At 43.2% G+C, this 19115-nt stretch overlaps 1 protein-coding gene across 3 annotated transcripts in view; it reads left to right on the top strand.

The window, feature by feature from the left end:
* Positions 1-19115, top strand: part of NUDT14 (nudix hydrolase 14) — a 99119-nt gene that overhangs the window by 40016 nt on the left and 39988 nt on the right. For 2 of the 3 annotated variants that reach the window (XM_077819478.1, XM_077819481.1), the window contains exon 2: positions 18439-18482. In XM_077819478.1, coding sequence (XP_077675604.1) covers positions 18439-18482 — 44 coding nt within the window. Of the gene's footprint in view, positions 1-5588; positions 5674-18438; positions 18483-19115 lie in introns of all 3 variants that reach the window. The other variant, XM_077819480.1, reaches the window with a different exon arrangement.

Genomic DNA, 19115 nt, shown 5'->3' with positions numbered 1-19115 from the left:
CCAGTATGGCCATTCTTATGTTCTTAATTATAAGAGATCATTTCAAGTGGTTTCTCAGTTCCACCATTCTGGCATTCTTGCTTTTCTGTATGGAATTTGCATTCAAAACACATTTTTCTGTTGTTAGTAGTATGTTTTTGTTTTGGTTTGGTTTTTTTAAGTAATGGTTCTCAATACTTCATTAACGGAATTAGAGAAACTTTGGAAATCCCCTTTCCTCTGACTTTTGTAGTACATACTAAAAACAAAAAATACTTTGTCGCGCCATAATTCTGAGAAACAAATTAATGATTCTTCCTAATAAGTTTGTTTTTAGAAACTTGTTAGTAGGAAATAGTTCCTTGATATCACTACTTAATTCTGCAAACTGCTTTTGAAGATGAGGCTTAATTCACCCCAGCATATGCAGTGTGATGCAAATAGGTAAGTGAGTGGAGACACTGAATGGTGCAGGTCTCTTGGCAACTCTGATTAGTGCTGTTTCTGGTCAGAGGTTTCCTGTCACTCTGAAGTCTTTTCAGATAGGTCAAGAGTACTGTACTTCTTTAATATAAGATCCGTCAAAAAACTAGCATATTAATATGTCATGTATGGTTTTCCCAAGGATAAAAATGAGAAACTTAGATCAGACATACTGTAGCAAGTTTTAAATATGTAAAACTGGTTATGGAAGAGGGTAAACAATATATCTGGTTATTGAATTGTTCTTTCAGATTTAGCATGGTCTATAAGAACATTACTAACTTAATTGATTTTCTTGTTTAATTATGGGACTGATAATTCTGTAACAGTTTCCTAGTTCTGATACACATCTTCAAAAGGAAACAAAAGAAGATGAGGAGTGAGATCCTCACTTGGTCTGAATTGACATAGCTCCATTGACTTCTATGGAGCTACACTGATTTATGCTATCTGAGAATCCATCCTGAGGTTTTGAAGTGAAGAGACTCCTACTATACAAAATATGTTTAAACGCAGTGAAGGGCTATCACACTTCATATCACAAATTAAATGCTTAAAAGTAAGCAAAGACAAAGTTAGATTATACATCAATACTCCATAACACAGAATTATTTATTCAGCTAAAGAGTAAAGAGATTTGGGATTATCCCAGCTCTCTGTGCATATTCCTGTGCTGAACAGTATTTATGAAAGACCAGAACTCCTTGGAATCTATTACTGTCAGCTCTTTATCATCTATAAACATATGGTACAAAGTGTACATTTTAAGGAAAAAATAAGTTTGAATCCTAAAAATATTTTACTGTTGTGATTAATCTATTAACATAGGAAAGAAAGTGGTGTATAATTTTGTTATACAGAAATCCTTTGCGACATACCAGGGTTCAATCCAGACTAATGAGCAGCTGTGTCTCCCTTGCCTGGCAATCTTGGGTGCCTTAGAATGTCTTGCTGAAATAGCTCCCACCTGGGCCACTCATAGACAGCATTCAAGCCTGTGTGTGTGTGTGTGTGTGTGTGTGTGTGTGTAACTGCAGTTTGCAAGCCTGCCACACTTAGGTTACACTCTGGCGCTCACCGGTCTCAGTTATACTGCAGGATGACCCCAATGCACCCCCAGTCCCAGATTTTCCCCACAGAAATGTATGTCCTGAACTGCCCCGCACTGTCCTGGATAGTACAAAATATTTTAAGTTAATTAATTCTTAAGGGAATAATATGGTAGTTGATTGTCTGAATAACTATTTGAGACAATGATTTAAACACACTGAATTAGATAATCATAGACATTTAAGACTGGAAGGCACCTCAATAGGTCATCTAGTCCAATCCCTTGCACTCAAGGCAGGTCTATGTAATAACTAGACCATTCCTGACCGGTGTTTGTTTAACCTTCAATGATAGAGATTCCACGACTTCTGTAGGCCAGTGGTTTTCACCTTTTTTTTCATTTGTGGACCCCTAAAAATTTTCAAATGGAGGTGCAGACCGCTTTGTTCTATGGTAACAACAACCTTTCATGGATCCCTTAGACACAGTCCACTACCCCCACAGGTTGAAAACCAGTGCCCTGGATATACCACATCTATTACTTCCTCTCATCCACAAGGCTTGTTACTCTATCAAAGAAAGCTATTAGGTTGTTTTGACAGGGTTTGTTCTTGACAAATCCATGTTGACTGTTACTTATCACCTTTTAGTTGCTTGCTTGGTTATTTGCTCCATTATCTTTCTGGGTACTGAAGTTAAGATGACTGGTCTGTAATTCCGCAGGTTGTCCTTATTATCACTTTTATAGATTGGCGCTATATTTGCTCTCTTCCAGTCCTCTGGAATCTCTCTTGTCTTCCATGAGTTTTCAAAGATAATCACTAAGATATCTTTTCAGTCTGTTCCTTGAGTGTTCTAGGATGTATTTCATCAGGCCCTGCCTACTTGAAGACATCTAACTTGTCTACAAAAAAAAACCAAAAAACATCTAACAAATTTATTTGAGCATTAGTCTCTAAGGTGCCACAAGTACTCCTTTTCTTTTTGTGGATACAGACTAACACGGCTGCTACTCTGAAACCTAGCTTGTCTAAGTAATTTTTAACTTGTTCTTTTCCTATTTTAGACTCAGATCCCACTTTGTTTTCACCAGTGTTCACTGTGTTAGATATCTGATTGCTACTAACCTTTTTGGTGAAAGTGGAAACAAAAGAGGCGTTTAGCACTTCTGCCATTTCCACATTTTCTGTTCTCTTCCCCTCTCTCCCCAATTAAGTAATGAGCCTATCCTGTCCTTGGTCTTCCTCTTGCTTCTAGTATATTTGTAGAATGTTTTCTTGTTACCCTTATGTCTCTAACTACTTTAATCTCATTTTGTGACTTGGCCTTTATAATTTTGTCCCTAAATACTTGTGGTGTTTGTTTATATTCAACCTTTGTAATTTGACATCGTTTCACTTTTTGTAGGACTCTTTTTTTTTTTTTTTTTCCTTTTTAGGTTAAGATCACTGAAGATCTCCTGTTTAAGCCAGGGTGATCTCTTGCCATACATTGTCTTTGTCTTTCCTACTCAGTGACATAGTTTGTTCTTGTGTCCTTGATCATGTCTCTTTGAAAAACTGTCAACTCTCTCTAACTATTTTTCCCTTTAGACTTGCTTCCCATGGGATCTTACCTACCAACTCCTTGAGTTTGCTAACTCTGTTTTCTTGAAATCCATTATCTTTATTGTGCTGTTTTTCCACCTACCATTCCTTAGAATCATGTACTCTATTATTTCATGATCACTTTTACCCAAGTTGCCTTCCGCTTTCAAATTCTCAACTAGTTCCTTCCGGTTTGTCAAAATCAAATACACATCCGTCTCTCCCCTAGTAGCTTTCTCCACCTTCTGAAATAAAAAAATGTCTCCAGTGCATTCCAAGAATTTATTGGATAATCTGTGCCCTCTTGTATTATTTTCCCAACAGATATCTGGGTAGTTGAAGTCCCACATTACCACCAAGACCTGTGCTTTATATGATATTGTTAGTTGTTTAAAAAGCCTCATCCATCTCTTCTTCTTGGTTAGGTGGTCTATAGTAGACCCTACCATGACCTCACACTTGTTTTTTACCCCTTTTGTCCTTATCAGAGACTTTCAACAAGTCTGTCTCCTATTTCCATCTCAACCTTAGTGCGAGTGTATACAACTTTGTAAACAAGGCAACGCTTCTTCCATTTTTTGCCTGCCTGTCCTTCCTGAGCAAGCTGTATCCTTCTATACCCATATTCCAGTCATGTGTATTATCCTACCAACTCTCTGTGATGCCAACTGTCATAGTTGTGTTTATTCACTGGTACTTCTAGTTCTTCCTGTTTATTCCCCATGTGTCTTGCATTAGTATACAAACATCTAAGATATTGATTTGATTTCCCCTCTGACACAACAGCTTATTAATTACAACTTTATTAACTACAAAGAAAGAGATTTTAATTGAGTATAAGTAATGAGGCATAGAAATCAGAGATGGCTTCAAGAAAAATAAAGATGAGATGTTTACTAATACCAAACTTAAACTATATGAGATTCAATCAAAGTTTCTCGCCACATGCTTTCAAGCAGTCTTACTGACTAAACCCTGTAGGTCAAGATCCCACCCCCAGAGTCCAGCAAATGCTTCCTTTGTCTCTGCAGGTGCAGTGAATGCAATGGGCAAAGAGAGGTGTCTTGGGATGTTTGTCCGTCCTTTTTATATTTTCAGTCTGTGTGGAAAGATGTTCCCTGTTGGCTTTTTCTCACCTGTTTGAGCTTTCTTTGTTTCTCTTCCTGCATGATGACTCTGTGTACTGCTTAAATGCAAATTAAGCAGAGCATATATTCCTTTGTTCAGAACTGACCTGTTTGCCAAGCTCTGTTTGTGCAGGGCTGTGGGGTTTGGAACATGTGTTAACATGATAGAGGGAAATCTTACAAGTTCACATGCAGTGTTGTCATGCATTTTATCAGGACTGTAGTGACCAGCAAATTGTGAGTTTTCAAATCATACCTTACAAGACATGCCTTGTACAAAAGATTACTACAATAGTGTGCAAGGTGTGAATTCTGCTACACCCATACAAGTCCAGGCTTGCTGTGTCATTCTTTCAGTATATAATTTGTTGATTTATACAGATTTCACAACAGCATGTGTAGTTGAATAATGGAGGCTTGGATAAACAGGATTCTATTGTATATGGTTTTATTTTTTTCACAAAATGTAAAAGCTAAAGATTCTCTGTAAAATGCAATTCCCACGTTTTTCTGTGGCAAATGGATTTCTAGGCTCCCTGGTGATTAAGTTCTGCAGGAACTAACTGGCCCTGTTCCTGTGGATTTTGGCTTTCTTTGAGACTGGCCACACAAGCATAGTCACTCATCTGCTCTGCCACTGGCTCCTACCGCAAGGAGGTCAATGTGGTGCAAGTTTAGAGTGTCCAAATGCAAAAAGCCCAGACTCTGAACACCACACTTTAGTGTAGATAACTTTATGGAAAGAGATTAGCTCTCTAGAGCAGTGGTTCTCAAACTAGGGCCGCCGCTTGTTCAGGGAAAGCCCCTGTGGGCCAGGCCGGTTTGTTTACCTGCCGCGTCTGCAGGTTCGGCCGATCGCGACTCCCACTGGCTGCTGTTCGCCGCTCTAGGCCAATGGGGACTGTAGGAAGCGGTGCGGGCTGAGGGATGTGCTGGCCGCCCTTCCTGCAGCTTCCATTGGTCTGGGGTAGCGAACTGCAGCCAGTGAGAGCCACGATTGGCCGAACCCATGGACGCGCAGGTAAACAAACCGGCCCAGCCTGCCAGGGGCTTTCCCTGAACAAGCAGCGGCCCTAGTTTGAGAACTACTGCTCTGGAGCAAACTGCTTGCATTTGGAAATAAACTGCAAGAAAAAGTGCTCAGATATGTACAATTTGAGAAGTAAGACTCCAAATCTTAATGGAACATTGAGAACAGAATAAGGCAAAATTTAACCATTTACATGTAACAAAGCTCTAAAACTCTAGAAGGTGGATTACCGGGGATTAAACAGGGTTTGGCACCACTGACTTTGTCTTGAAACTGTTATTTGGCAATTCATTCTCTTATCTGATTTAATTTAGAGTCTCACTTTTATTGTAGGAAAGATTACCATAATTTCCTTGCACTATGGACATTACCTTCCTGTATGTTTTTTATAACCCTGCAAAGAGAATAAGTGGATCAGGTGAGAACACAATTTATGATAACTTCATAAAGACTAAGTGGCTTACAGAAATATGGAATGTTTCATCTCTAGGTCACTTGGTTGAATCCAGTCCAGATTGATAGAGACCAGAAGGCCACTACTGGTTCTGTCATAAGAAGCTCACTACTCACAATTTGTCCATATAGGCAATCTGTACCAGAATATATTTGCCTTCCCGCCTCCACTCCCTCTGTTTATACCCACTTGGGTCTGCCTTCTAACTGGATTGTAAAGTCATTGGGGCAGGAATTGTTCCCACTATATTTGTTTAGTGCCTGGATCTTTGGGTCTGTAGATGTTACTGTAATGCAAACAATAGATAATAATTGCCATTGGAAGATTTCTCTGTGGTTTATGTGAAATTAATTTAGCAGTTTATTTTGGGTGTATGTCCACAACACAGAAAATCCCACCATCATAAGCAGCGCTATCTGTAACCCTGATTGTCCAGCCTCTTTAAAGAGGCCAAGGTTTGAATAGGCATGGAGTATGAAACCTTCTTGTTGATGTTGGGCAGACTGGTAGGAGGGTACATTCTGTGGACGTTTTCTGTTAATCTGTGCAAGTAGCAGCTTCCGGTGACTAAACACAGGTTTAATAGACAAGTGCCTTCAATCCAATAGCTTTCCTGATTGTTAAATACCATAAGTATATCCAATAAAATAGAAGCCCCAAGTAATTACCCAGAGTTTGGCTAAATGTGGTTGAAACAAAATTGTATAACTGTTTGTCCAAAACACATTATGTCAAGTTTTGCTCTTCAAACCAGTGGAAATTTAAAATAACTCTTGATTTCAGTGGTAGTGTACTTGATTTCCACCAAAGCAAATGAGAGAGGAATTTAGTCTCTCATCGCTAAATATTTAGGGTTATAGTATAGTAGATTATAGACACTAATAATATTTAGCAATTATATGGCATATAACATATTTAAAATGCTGCCTTTAATTATTCCTGTTTTGTACATACTGCTATAAATTTATACATAAGGTTGTAACTTCCAAAAAGACTAAGACATTTAAACTTTAAATTCCAATTTTACTTTCTTACTATATATTTGCTTATGTGGAAGTTGCTGGGTTTACAACCTTAAAGACTGAATCTCTTTCTTTGCACACACACGCTACAGGATAGCATAAGCTGCATCAGTGCAAGCTTCCCCATATGGCCCAGCAATTGTACTGCAAGACTGATCTCTTGGTTACATGGCTCAGTCAATCCTTGAAGCCTGTACTAGGACTGCCAACTAATGGCAGTTTTGAACATGATTTTGTGATGTGGGTACTTGTCTAGTGGAAACCACCAAACTCATGTCACATAGGCCACCAAATACCTTTTGGATATGACCAACCTGTACTGGATTTCTGGCCCCTCCATCTTTGACTCAACCCACTGTGTGATATGTTTACTCATTCCATATTTTACATATTTTCATATTCACTGCAAGTCTGGGTGCACAATGTTAAGTTAAGGACGGCAGTAGCTGCCTATCCCTGTTCTCGTGCAGGTGTCACTAGAAGTTACATTGTAAAATGAACAGCGTTTATCAGCTGAGATATCAGGGAGGGATAGAAAAGAAATCTGCATACAATAATTTAAATTAAAGATCTAGAGAATTATTTTGAACAAAACATTTTAAAAGTGTATTTTACCCAGTATGTAGCAAAGCAGGCAAGCAACAGGGCTAACACACAAGCCTCCAATGAGCACCCACCTTCTTCGCTCCCCAACAAAAGTGACCTGCTGTGTACAATAAGGAGGGTCTAAGTCTTGTAGTTAACTACAACTGATGCAGTTTTTTGCAAGTTTGGTTTAGAATGTCCTTGTTAACGTGCTAGAAGAAAATGCTGCTCTAACATGACCCATGCTGGTTGTATCCCAAGTGTTCCTAAATGTTTCAGGCTACAAAAAATAAAAAAAATACAGTGCAGCACAACTTTTGGGGTAGATGCTATTGATATAATAGGCCACATTTTGCTTTCTATTACACTGATCTTCAATCCATTAATTTCAGTGGCGTTGCCCAGGGATAGCAGCAGAATTTGGCTCGATGTATGAACTTTTCTATTGTAGCATGGTGGTGTGGTAGAGAGAGCAGGAAGAACTAAATCTGTGTACTTATAAAATTTTATTACCTGGACACATTTTTATCATTAAAGGCAAAGTTCTTCATCGAGTGCTTGCTCATGTCCATTCCACATTAGGTGTGCGTGCGTTGCATGCACAGTTGCTGGAGATTTTTCCCTCAGTGGTATGCATCGGGCTGGCTAGAGCGCCCTCTGGTGCCATGCGCTCCTGCGCTGGTATAAGGGGCCTGGCCAGCTCCACACCATCTCAGTGTCTTCTTACCGACCATGACAGTCACTGGAAGAGCTCCTCTTGCTTCGACAAACTCTACGTGGTCTTAGTTTAGTCCTTTTTGCTGATTTCCCTATCCCAGTTCTTTATTTTCTCCGTTTGGACTGTTGTAGATTACGTGTATATAGTTAGTTGGCACTTCTCGCCCTACTGGAGTTTCGTCTGCTCCTGGTGCTGGGCATGCCCCGGGTTTCAAGCCCTGTGCCACCTGCAGCAAGTCCATGTCTGTGAGTGACCTGCACTCAAGTTCTCTGAAGGGCCTGAGGGAGAGTCGTATCAGGGACCTCTGCCTGATCTGTCAAGACTTCAAGACCCGTATCAAGGACGGGGAGGCCAGGTTGAAGTCCCTCTTAATGGAGGTGGTGCTCCATACCTCTTGGCGTCAAGCTGGTCCAACCTGGCACCCAGTCAAGAGCTGCTGGGAGAAACTCTTGGCATCATTCTCCTTTACCAATGCCGAAGAAGAAACATAAGAAGTAGCTGGCCTTGAGGGAATATTCCCCAACTCTGAAGAGAGCCAAGCACGGGGAGCACAGTGGAGTCCAACCTGAATCTGGCTACTCGTCTGCCCCCACTCCGAGGGCGGCACCATCAACTCCGCCTCGTAGGCAGGACCATTGAATTCTGTCCTGGACCATTCCTCGGCACTGGAGGGTCAAAGCAGCACCAACAGGATTGCGGTACTGTCTACACCAGAGGCGTTCATTGAGACTAGGGACTTGCTGGCAACCTTGACGCCACTCGCTCTCTTCGCAGATCTGATCTCACAAGATCACAGCACACCCACACACCCCTTTCCTTATTTACATGTATTTTACAAACAAGATTCCAGCTATACATTTAATAAATCTAAATCATCTGACCATTAATTTGAAGGGTAGCTGGCTGCTTTTCCCAAGCTGGATATAATTCCAAATAAAACTGACAGAAATGCAAAACCATGCCTTGCTGTCAGCTGTCACAAGATCACAGCCGATTGTTCCATCTGAACCGCAAGGCCCTTAACCTCAGCATGTGGAAGCTCTATGGTTAAACTCAGCGGAGCGGGCCCGTTCAGAGTAAGTCCGCCAGGTATTGCTAGATAGTAGGAAACCATCTACTAGAGCCACTTACCTCGCCAAGTGGAAGCGTTTCTCTGTGTGGCCTCAATGAGGCCCCTCACCTCCTAGGTCACCTCTCCAGTCCCATGCCAGAGTATCTGCTTCATCTGAAACAGAAGGGCCTAGCTATTTCATTGATTAAGTTACACCTAATGGCCATTCCCACCTTCCTCCTGTGGTAGATTGTAGGTTGTTTTTTTTTTTTGTTTTTGTTTTCAAGGGCTTGGAGAGACTCTACCTGCATATTCATGAACCTGTTCCATTATGGGATCTAAATCTGGTCTTGTTAAGACTCACAGGCTCTCCCTTTGAGCTGCTGGCATCGTGCCCCTTGTCATCAGGGCTGGATTAACTCTCCTGTGGGCCCGGGGCTATTAGATTTTGTGGGGCCTCTGTATACAAGTCTTTTTCTTGGGAGGGAGTTTGGTGCAGGAGGGGGCTGGGGATTGGGGTGTAGGAGCTGATGTGGGGTCTGGGAGGCAGCTGCTTCTGTGCTAGCAGCCTGCCTGGGTGCCCTGCTGCACTGCAACACTTTTAGCGGTCTGGAGTTGGAGATTGCTGCCTGTGATTTATTTTTGCACCCCCAGGCCTCCTTGAGCTGGGGCTCTGGGCTACAGGAAGGTCGCCTTCCTGGTAGCGATTACCTCAGCCAGGAGGCTCCACATAGCTCTTTGTGATAGTAGCAGATAGGAAGAAAAGCCTGTCAATTTCGGCCCAAAGAATTTCATCCTGGATCACTTCCTGCATTTGCACATGCTATGAGCAGGCAGGTGCCATACCTCCTTCTGTCTTGACTACCCACTTGAGGAGAGCTCAAGATTCCTCAGTGGCATTTCTGGCCCAGGTCCCTATCCAGGATATTTGTAGGGCAGTGACTTGATCATTGGTGCATACTCTTTCATCTCACTAGCAGGCTAGAGATGATGCCAGGTATGAGCGCATGGCACCAGAGAATGCTAGAGTCGTCCCAATGATACCACTGACAGAAAAATCTCTGGCGACAGTGCACGCAGCACACGTACACCTAACGTGGAATGGACATAAGCAACACATCTCAGAAGGGTTGGTAACCATTCTTTCTCATGTACTGTGCTGGGTTGCCTGGGAATTTAAGCAAGGATAATTGTATATATGTGGTTAAATTCCTAGTGATATGAATATTTCTTTTCGGTTTATATATGTTTCTAGAGCCTGCATGAGACTAGCATGAGACTAACATGAGAGTTGGGAGAAAGGAAATGGATGAAGGTTCAGGTGAAAATAGGGAACAGGGAAGGGCCTGATTCAAAGCCTGCTTGAAGTCAGTGGAAAGGTTTCCATAGACTTCACCGGGCTTTGTCTCAGGGCCTTAGTTCCTCAAATTCTCCTTTCCAAATGCATAAGCTGAGAAACCAAGATTATATGGTTAAGTGGAAGCTTGCCAAAAGCAAGTGTGGTTTCTGCCTTAGTCTTGGAATGGATTTTTACCATTACTCTTCTCCTCTGTTCACACCTGTCCATAGACGCCAACTTCTGTTGGTGCCGGTGGATGCTCGACCCGCCTCTGCCCCGGCCCCCCCGACTCTGCCCCTGCTGTGCCCCCATTGCACCCCCTTGCCCCAATTCTGCCCCCTCCCTGCCCCATTGGACTCCTTCCCCAAATCCCCGCCCCGGCCCCGCCTCTTCCCCGCCTTCTACCCTGAGCGAGCCACATTCCCACTCCTTCCCCCTCCCTCCCGGAGTTTGTTACACTGCGAAACAGCTGTTTCGCGGCAGCAAGCACTAGGAGCTAGGGGGAGAAACAGGGACACGGTGTGCTTAGGGGAGGAGGTGGAGGTGAGGTGAGGCGGGGGGGTGGGGAAGGGAGCTTGGCTGCTGGTGCATGCAGAGCACCCACCAATTTTTCCCCGTGGGTGCTCCAGTCCTGGAGCACCCATGAACCTGTCCCTTCATCCTCCTGGCAATGAGGAATATTTTATTTCTTCCTCTGGGTAACTTTTATTTTATTTTATTTTTTAAGAAAACAAACTATACCTTTAGTTAGGCAGGCATCATTTATTTTGTTTGTGATTTCCAAAGGAGACTAATGGAGATTGGCAGTCAAAATGCTGAAATCCCTCTCAGAATCCCAGCCTATATCTTTTGTGACATGAAGTCTGAGGCCATAAGTTTCATTACATACTTAAAAGGATTTAAATAACCTCTTAATTTCAGTTATTTCTTTTTGTAAACTATAAAAGGACTAATATTTTGATTTTTTCCCCCTATGAAAGGGATTTAAAAAAGTAAAAGACTGACCCAAATTTGTGCTCTGGTTTTTGAACTTGTGGCGATTTTATTTACAATGGGTTTTTATTAAATAATTGTTTTCACACTGCTAAAGTTCTCATTCAGACTTGCCTTTCCAAGAAAAAACAGACTATTTAGTTTCTCCCTATGTAAATAATCTCTCTTTCAAGTAATATGAGACTGAAATTGTCTCGCATACTAGCTTTCCTGAAATACAACTCTTGACTTAAACATACCATGTGCACGAGTGCAGTATTGCACCACAGTAGAGCCTGATCACTAAATACAGAAAGGGGATATGGTTACTTTGTGCTTAGAGATTTATCAATTCACATAATATATATTATCCCAGGATGTTGTTTGACTGCCAGAGCTGCCACTTGGAAACAGGTAAAGGCTAACATAACATACAGTATATCTTTTTCGGTGTAAGACATGTTTACCAGCCACTGCTGGAAGACAGGGTACTGGGCTAGATGGACCATTGGTCTGAGCCAGTATGGCCGTTCTTATGTTCCTGTTCTAACAATAATTGTTTAAATATATTTCAGATTTAAGGTACTCCTCTTTTTCATAGCATCTGAGTTTAAACCTTGCACAAATCTGTAATAACTAATATATACCATTGAGAGATATTTTGATCAGTCTTTGATAAGCTTTGTAAATGGCACTATTTTATAAATGTGTGTATATGTTTTAATAAAATGAAGTGTGATATATTTTTAATTTCATGGAAAGATTATTCTGTTGGAATGACAATGAACATAGTTATCAGTGCTTCAGTTCTCCCAAACTCCACAGCAGCCGTGGTAGCAGAACACCATCAAAGGCAGGAATGGGTTATTTGCACACATAAAGAGAAGCAAGAATAAAGTGACCTATTTCATCAGTGCAACTTAAACTACAGTCTGTGTAGCACATAGCTTGTTTAGGATGACTTCTATATGTATAAAACTATGCACCATTTTATGTTGTGAATATATATCTTGTGTTAAACAGAGGAAAGAACTCAATAAAATGATACTACTTACTGCTGGACAAAGCTGGTTAGATTTAATGTACTGTAAAGTACATAGAGCAGTATAGGAACCATTGGTAACTGTTTACATGCTATTAATAATTAGCAGCCTTTATGCTAGTCTGTTAGCAGAGAGCCAGGCATTCGGCACAATAGAAACTCAGCTCTATACAGTTGACTTCAAATTACATTAGACTTGGACAATAGGAGTGAATGGTGCTCATTTGAGTTTTTGCCACTGTAAACAGTGGGATGTTGGAATGTTTCATTTGTTTATTGATTTATTTATTTGGACAGGTGCAGGTTGGATATATAAAATGGATTATTATTCAGATATAACCACAAGATACACTTACAGCATTATCTGATCAATGCATGATGATGAACAGCACCTTGAAGGACCCAATGCAAATTAGTTTAACCCTTTTATGGGTGTGACACTGTACATTAAAAAGTCAGTAATAATAATGAAACCTTTCAATGTATTTACCATCTAGATAATGAACTGTATGTGGGCAAACGCTAGTCATTTTCACAGAAAACGTGGACTTCCTATCCTGATAACTCCTTTATTTCTGAGTCTCTTGTTTTCTGTTTAAAGTTATGTACAACTCATAGGCCAGATCCCATTATTGTAAATGGGGGCATATGTGATCAGAGGGGATTCAGATTTGGTGCATCTGTGTTGGGGGCACAGGAGAGCATGATTCCAGCTCCATAGTATAATTTTCCTCAGCTCTGTGGAAACCCTTCTATAAGTGTTTCATGGCAGTCAGGTTCTGTAATTTGCAAAGCACAGGAGGCCAAGAGGACTGCTGCACCCTCAAAGCATAATCTCAACAATCCCACAGGGATTAATTGCCTACATTTAAATTAATGCTTCATAAACTTTAATTCAGGCTCTGTTCTCCCTCTCCATAATCTGAATATCCACCTTCCTCAAAGAGATTCCTGGGGTGAGCAAAAATAGTGTGGGGCATAAATGAAGGCATGATGGTTCCATTTAAGGTATACTGCTCTCCCATTAAAGTAGTGGACCAAGGAGGCACCAGTGGGGTGTGTCCTGTGCCAGGACACCCTGCTCTGGCTCTGACTCAGCCAGCACCGTTGACTCTGGCTTCAGAGGGACATCTATAGAGTCCGATTGTAGTGGACTCCCACGTGTGGTAGTGTTGGGAGGATACCTCTGAGGCGGCATGGGACCTCATAGCGATGACAGCGCAGTCCCCCACACTGACAATGGCACTGGTGCAGCAAAGAGGCACTGTGCCCTCTGGGGCAAGCCGATGATGATGGGGCACCACTCGCCCTCACCACGGCACCGCTCTGCACTGTCAGAGTCCTCGTTGGACTTGGAGGTGGAGTTGCATGCCTCTAGGTGAAGCCATCACTGCTCTCAGCACTGCTCGAGACAAGAGGAAGGGCAGCAGCTACCCATGATGTCCTGGTCTCCACAGTGTCAAGCACCGGCTCAGTTGCCCTTTTGGACCCTGTGGGCCTTCCAACAAGCCCAAGGGCCGGGGTCTAAATCCTTGTTGGTGGCTTTGGAGCCACGGGTCCCTCCTTCATCGACAACCTGGGAACCTCCGCAAGGGCAGGAGATGGGCATGCAGGCTGACACCACTGCGGAACCTGGCAACGGGGCCAGTACCAAGAAGGGTGCAGGCCCGGAAATCAGCAGCACTCCTGCCACAGCATTTCGGCACAAGGGGATCCCTGCAAACCAGAGGGTCAGGAAGACCCAGTGCCCCCACGGGCATCTTGCTCATCCTCCCCGGATGAAGTGGTGATGGGCATTTCCACCACACTGCCTGCCATGGACAACAGGGCATACCAAGAGTTGCTCAGGAGGGTGGCTTAGGTAGACAAGGTGTCAGAGACCGACTGACCCTATGGTTGACATTCGGTCCCTGAAGGTACTTTGAGGGTGGCTTTGCCCCTCATTAAGACTATACATTAAACCACTAAGGTGTTGTAGCAAAAACCCTCCTCTCTTCCCCCCCCCATAGCAAAAGGGGTGGAGAGGATATATTTTGTGCCCTCCAAAGAGTATGAGTATCTGTTTACTCATCCTCAACCCGGTACTCTGGTGGTAGAGGCGGCCAACCAGCAGGAAAGGCAGGGACAACTGGGGCTGACTCCTAAATCCAAGGAGGTAAAGAAGCTGGATTTCTTCAGTAGGAAGGTGTATTCTACCGGGGGTCTCCAGCTTCACATTGCCAACCAGCAGGCAGTCCTTAGCTGCTTTAGCTATAATTCCTGGAACATGCTGTCCAAATTTCAGGAACTGCTTCCGGTGGACTCCCATTTGGAGTTTGTGGCTGTCCTGGAGGAGGGCAAGGTCGTCATGAGGACCTCCTTGTAGGCCTCCATTGACTGGATGGACTTAGCAAGCCATATGATGGTAACTGCGATAGCCAGGAGATGGAGCTCATGGCTTCAAGTGTCAGGACTCCCACACAAAGTCCAATAGACTATTCAGGACTTGCCTTTTGACTGTTTAGGACTCTTCTTGGAGCAAACGGACACTAAGCTCCACAGCCTGAAAGACTCGGGGCAACCTTGAAGTCCTTGGGGCTTCATATGTCACCCCACCAAAGAAAGCCATTTAAGCTGCAACGCTTCTACTCAGCTCCTCGTAGACAGGACTATAGCAGGAGTAATAGATGGAGGCCCTCTCAGTACTCCACTAACCCAGGGCCAAGGTGCAGCAAAGCAGCCCTCAGCCTCTAAACCAAACTTTTAAAGGTGTGCCCGGGGGCGATGCACCAGTTCGGATCCTGAATCACCTCAGACCAATGGGTCTTGAGCACAGTAGAGTTGGGATATTCTCTCCAATTCTGTTCCCTCCTCTTCCCTCTTCAGGGATCCTTCTGAAGAGCAACTTCTAGTGCAGGAGGTGCAAATGCTTCTACAACTCAGCGCAGTAGAAGAGGTCCCTCTGGAATTCAGGGGCAGGGAGTTCTACTCACGGTATTTCCTAATCCCAAAGGCCAAGTGTGGGCTCAGGCCTATTTTAGACTTGCGAAACCTAAACAGATTCATGAAGAAGTTTAAGTTCCTCATGGGCTCCCTGGCTTCCATTATTCCCTCCCTGGATCCAGAGACTGGTACGCCCCTCGACTTGAAGGATGAAGATTTTCATGTGTCCAGAATTCCGTCCCACAGATAGTTCCTCTGTTTCATGGTCAAAAACGCCCACCGTCAGGTCACAGTTCTCCCCTTTGGCCTCTCAGTGGCCCCCTTGGATGTTCACCAAGTGTGTGGCAGTCATGGCAGCCTTCCTGCGGAAGTGACAAGTGCAAGTAGGGAGGGGAGGGATAGGATACAGAAGGACCTAGACAAATTGGAGGATTGGGCCAAAAGAAATCTGATGAGGTTCAATAAGGATAAGTGCAGGGTCCTGCACTTAGGACGGAAGAATCCAATGCACCGCTACAGACTAGGGACCGAATGGCTAGGCAGCAGTTCTGCGGAAAAGGACCTAGGGGTGACAGTGGACGAGAAGCTGGATATGAGTCAGCAGTGTGCCCTTGTTGCCAAGAAGGCCAATGGCATTTTGGGATGTATACGTAGGGGCATAGCGAGCAGATCGAGGGACGTGATCGTCCCCCTCTATTCGACATTGGTGAGGCCTCATCTGGAGTACTGTGTCCAGTTTTGGGCCCCACACTACAAGAAGGATGTGGATAAATTGGAGAGAGTCCAGCGAAGGGCAACAAAAATGATTAGGGGTCTAGAACACATGACTTATGAGGAGAGGCTGAGGGAGCTGGGATTGTTTAGCCTGCAGAAGAGAAGAATGAGGGGGGATTTGATAGCTGCTTTCAACTACCTGAAAGGGGGTTCCAAAGAGGATGGCTCTAGACTGTTCTCAATGGTAGCAGATGACAGAACGAGGAGTAATGGCCTCAAGTTGCAGTGGGGGAGGTTTAGATTGGATATTAGGAAAAACTTTTTCACTAAGAGGGTGGTGAAACACTGGAATGCGTTGCCTAGGGAGGTGGTGGAATCTCCTTCCTTGGAAGTTTTTAAGGTCAGGCTTGACAAAGCCCTGGCTGGGATGATTTAACTGGGAATTGGTCCTGCTTCGAGCAGGGGGTTGGACTAGATGACCTTCAGGGGTCCCTTCCAACCCTGATATTCTATGATTCTATGATTCTAAGTATTTCCATACCTAGATGACTGGCTAATCAGGCCCAAGTGGAGGTCCACGTGAGCCAGCTGCGGATGACATTCCACAGGCTTGTCCTCATTCTGAAGGTGGCAAAGTGACCATAACTCCCACTCAGAGGATAGAGTTCATCAGAGCTCTCCTAGACTCAGGTCGTCCAGGGCGTTCCTCCCGAAATCTCGCTTCCTCGCCATGGGCACCATCATAGAGGATCTCAGAAGATTCCCCCGTAATATGGCACGAAATTGCCTGAAACTGCTCAGCCATATGGCTGCTTGCACGTATGTGGTACAGCGTGCCAGGCTGCCGCTCCGTCCCCTTCAGGCTTGGCTAACCTTGGTATACAGGCCGAACCGAGACCACCTAGACAAATTGGTCTCACTCACTCCTCCAGTCCTCGAGTCCCTCCGGTGGTAGTTTGATCTGCAAGCAGTATGTGCAGGAGTCCCCTTCTCCAGGCCTCAGCCATCGCTGTCCCTAGTTGCAGATGAGTTGGCGATGGAATTGGGAGGGCGGGGGCGCGCAGCCAGTCAATCTCCTGCGGCCAGAGAAAAGGAACACTCTTTCTTACCCCACTGACCCCAGCCAGGAACTGACCTTCTCAGCCCCTCCAGCTCCTTTTAGCTGAGCCTGCTGGGCTCTGATTGGCTACTTCCACAAGGCCTCTATAGGAAGGCCTGGAGGACCCACCTTCTTTGCTCCTTCCTGGGGTGGGATGTAGTAGGACCACAGGTTCTCCAGCAGGGGGCCACACCCCATCACAGTATCTTTTAGATATCCAAGTCCTCAACAGGTCTACCTCTTGCATGTCCAATTAAAGAAAGGTGGTTACCAAAAGAGGTGATTCCTTCAGGTGGCTCCCAATTTATCATGTAAACCCAAAATGTGATTTAAGGGAATAAATCTGTAGGCCACATTTCAGCTGATGCAAATTGGAATAGTTCTATTCGACTTCAATGGAGCTTTGCTGATTTATACCATCTGAGAATTTGTATTTAAGGTGATGGAAAAGGGCTTATTCTTGTGTTGAGTTCATCTGAAGTGTCTTAATAGATATACCATAGACTATACAATATGAAATTATATGTCTAAAACAAGTGTCAACATATCTATTAAATCTGTGGGGGAAATGATTACAGTTTAGGGGGTCAAATTCAGCTGTGATGTTGGAAGCACAAGTCTATTGAATTTGGTCCAAGATTATCTTGGAAGTAAACAAGTGAATGGTAGGTAGCACAGTAGATTATCAGTTTTAATAGATTTTATTCTGTTGCAAATATTTTTAGCTGTTATGTGCATGCTTTTGCCATCTATCAATCCGGATGAAACTATTCAGTAACATATTCTTGTAAGTGAACATCGTTCTGCTGGAAACTAGAGCCTAGATTGTCAAACATTGGGTGCCTAAAGCCAGTCTCCTTAAGGTACTTAAGTACTCCTGGGTACTTAAATCAGAATAGACTGAAGTCACTGGGAGATATGGGTTCTTAGTACTTCTGAAAATCAGGCATCTTTGATTTAAGTGCCTACATATAGAGTTAGGTACCTATTTTAGGCACATGTTTGCAACATATTTGCCTTTGCTCTTACAAAGTGGTAGGTAAGCATTTAGTCCCTTCCTCAGCCCTTTCCAGTTTCTAGTTGAAAATTAAATAGTTGTACCTGCAACACTACTGTTTGTGGTCAAAAATCAATAAATATATTCCAGATACAGCCAGCTTTGCCAAAGAAGGAAGTTGCTGCTGTTAAAATGATGTTTGACTTCAGGTAGCCAATTTTCATTGGGAACTAATTGTATTGATGAGGTTTTTTTGTTTTTTTTCTAGAATGGCACTAAGAAGTTTTGGGACTTTATGAGGACACATGACAGGTAAACCTGAACAAATGAGCTCATGTCTATTTTCTTTTATCTATGTGTCATATTTCATTCAATATTATCTTCAACAGTCCCAATCCCAGTGTACCAGATCCCCTTTTTTTCCTCATTTAGATCCCTTCTAAAGGCCCACTCCTCCTGTGATGCTTGCAAATACTAGCCACCTTCAGTCAAATGCCCTCTCAGACCCACAGTTTAAGACAATAGATTTTTTTAAACTTCTTTTATTCTCTAACACCTTATCTACACAATAGGGTAATGCACTCTATGGGGGTGTGAATTCTGAAGCACACTTTTGGTCCATGTAGACCCTGCTGGTGCTCACTAAAGGTCCCTAGTGTGCTTTAATGTTATGCTGTTTGAAAATATGCTATGTGCATTATTTGGTTTACATGTGATGTAAGAAATTCTATTTTAAGTCTGATCAAGTCCTATTATTACAGTAGCCTAATTAATCTAGCAATGATGTATCAGGCAAGGCCTACCTCAAGTGACCTTGAAAAGAAAAGATTACAACGTCATAAAAATTCCCTAATCCTGCCACCCAGTTCACATAACACTGATAACAAATAGAGAATACATTCAGCAGACCCAGTTCATGAGCTGTCCATTGCTTAAACATTCATT

The sequence above is a fragment of the Eretmochelys imbricata genome, chromosome 6 (assembly GCF_965152235.1).
Source record: "Eretmochelys imbricata isolate rEreImb1 chromosome 6, rEreImb1.hap1, whole genome shotgun sequence".
NCBI classification, from domain to species: domain Eukaryota; kingdom Metazoa; phylum Chordata; order Testudines; family Cheloniidae; genus Eretmochelys; species Eretmochelys imbricata.
This window is presented reverse-complemented; position numbering and strand designations above follow the sequence as displayed.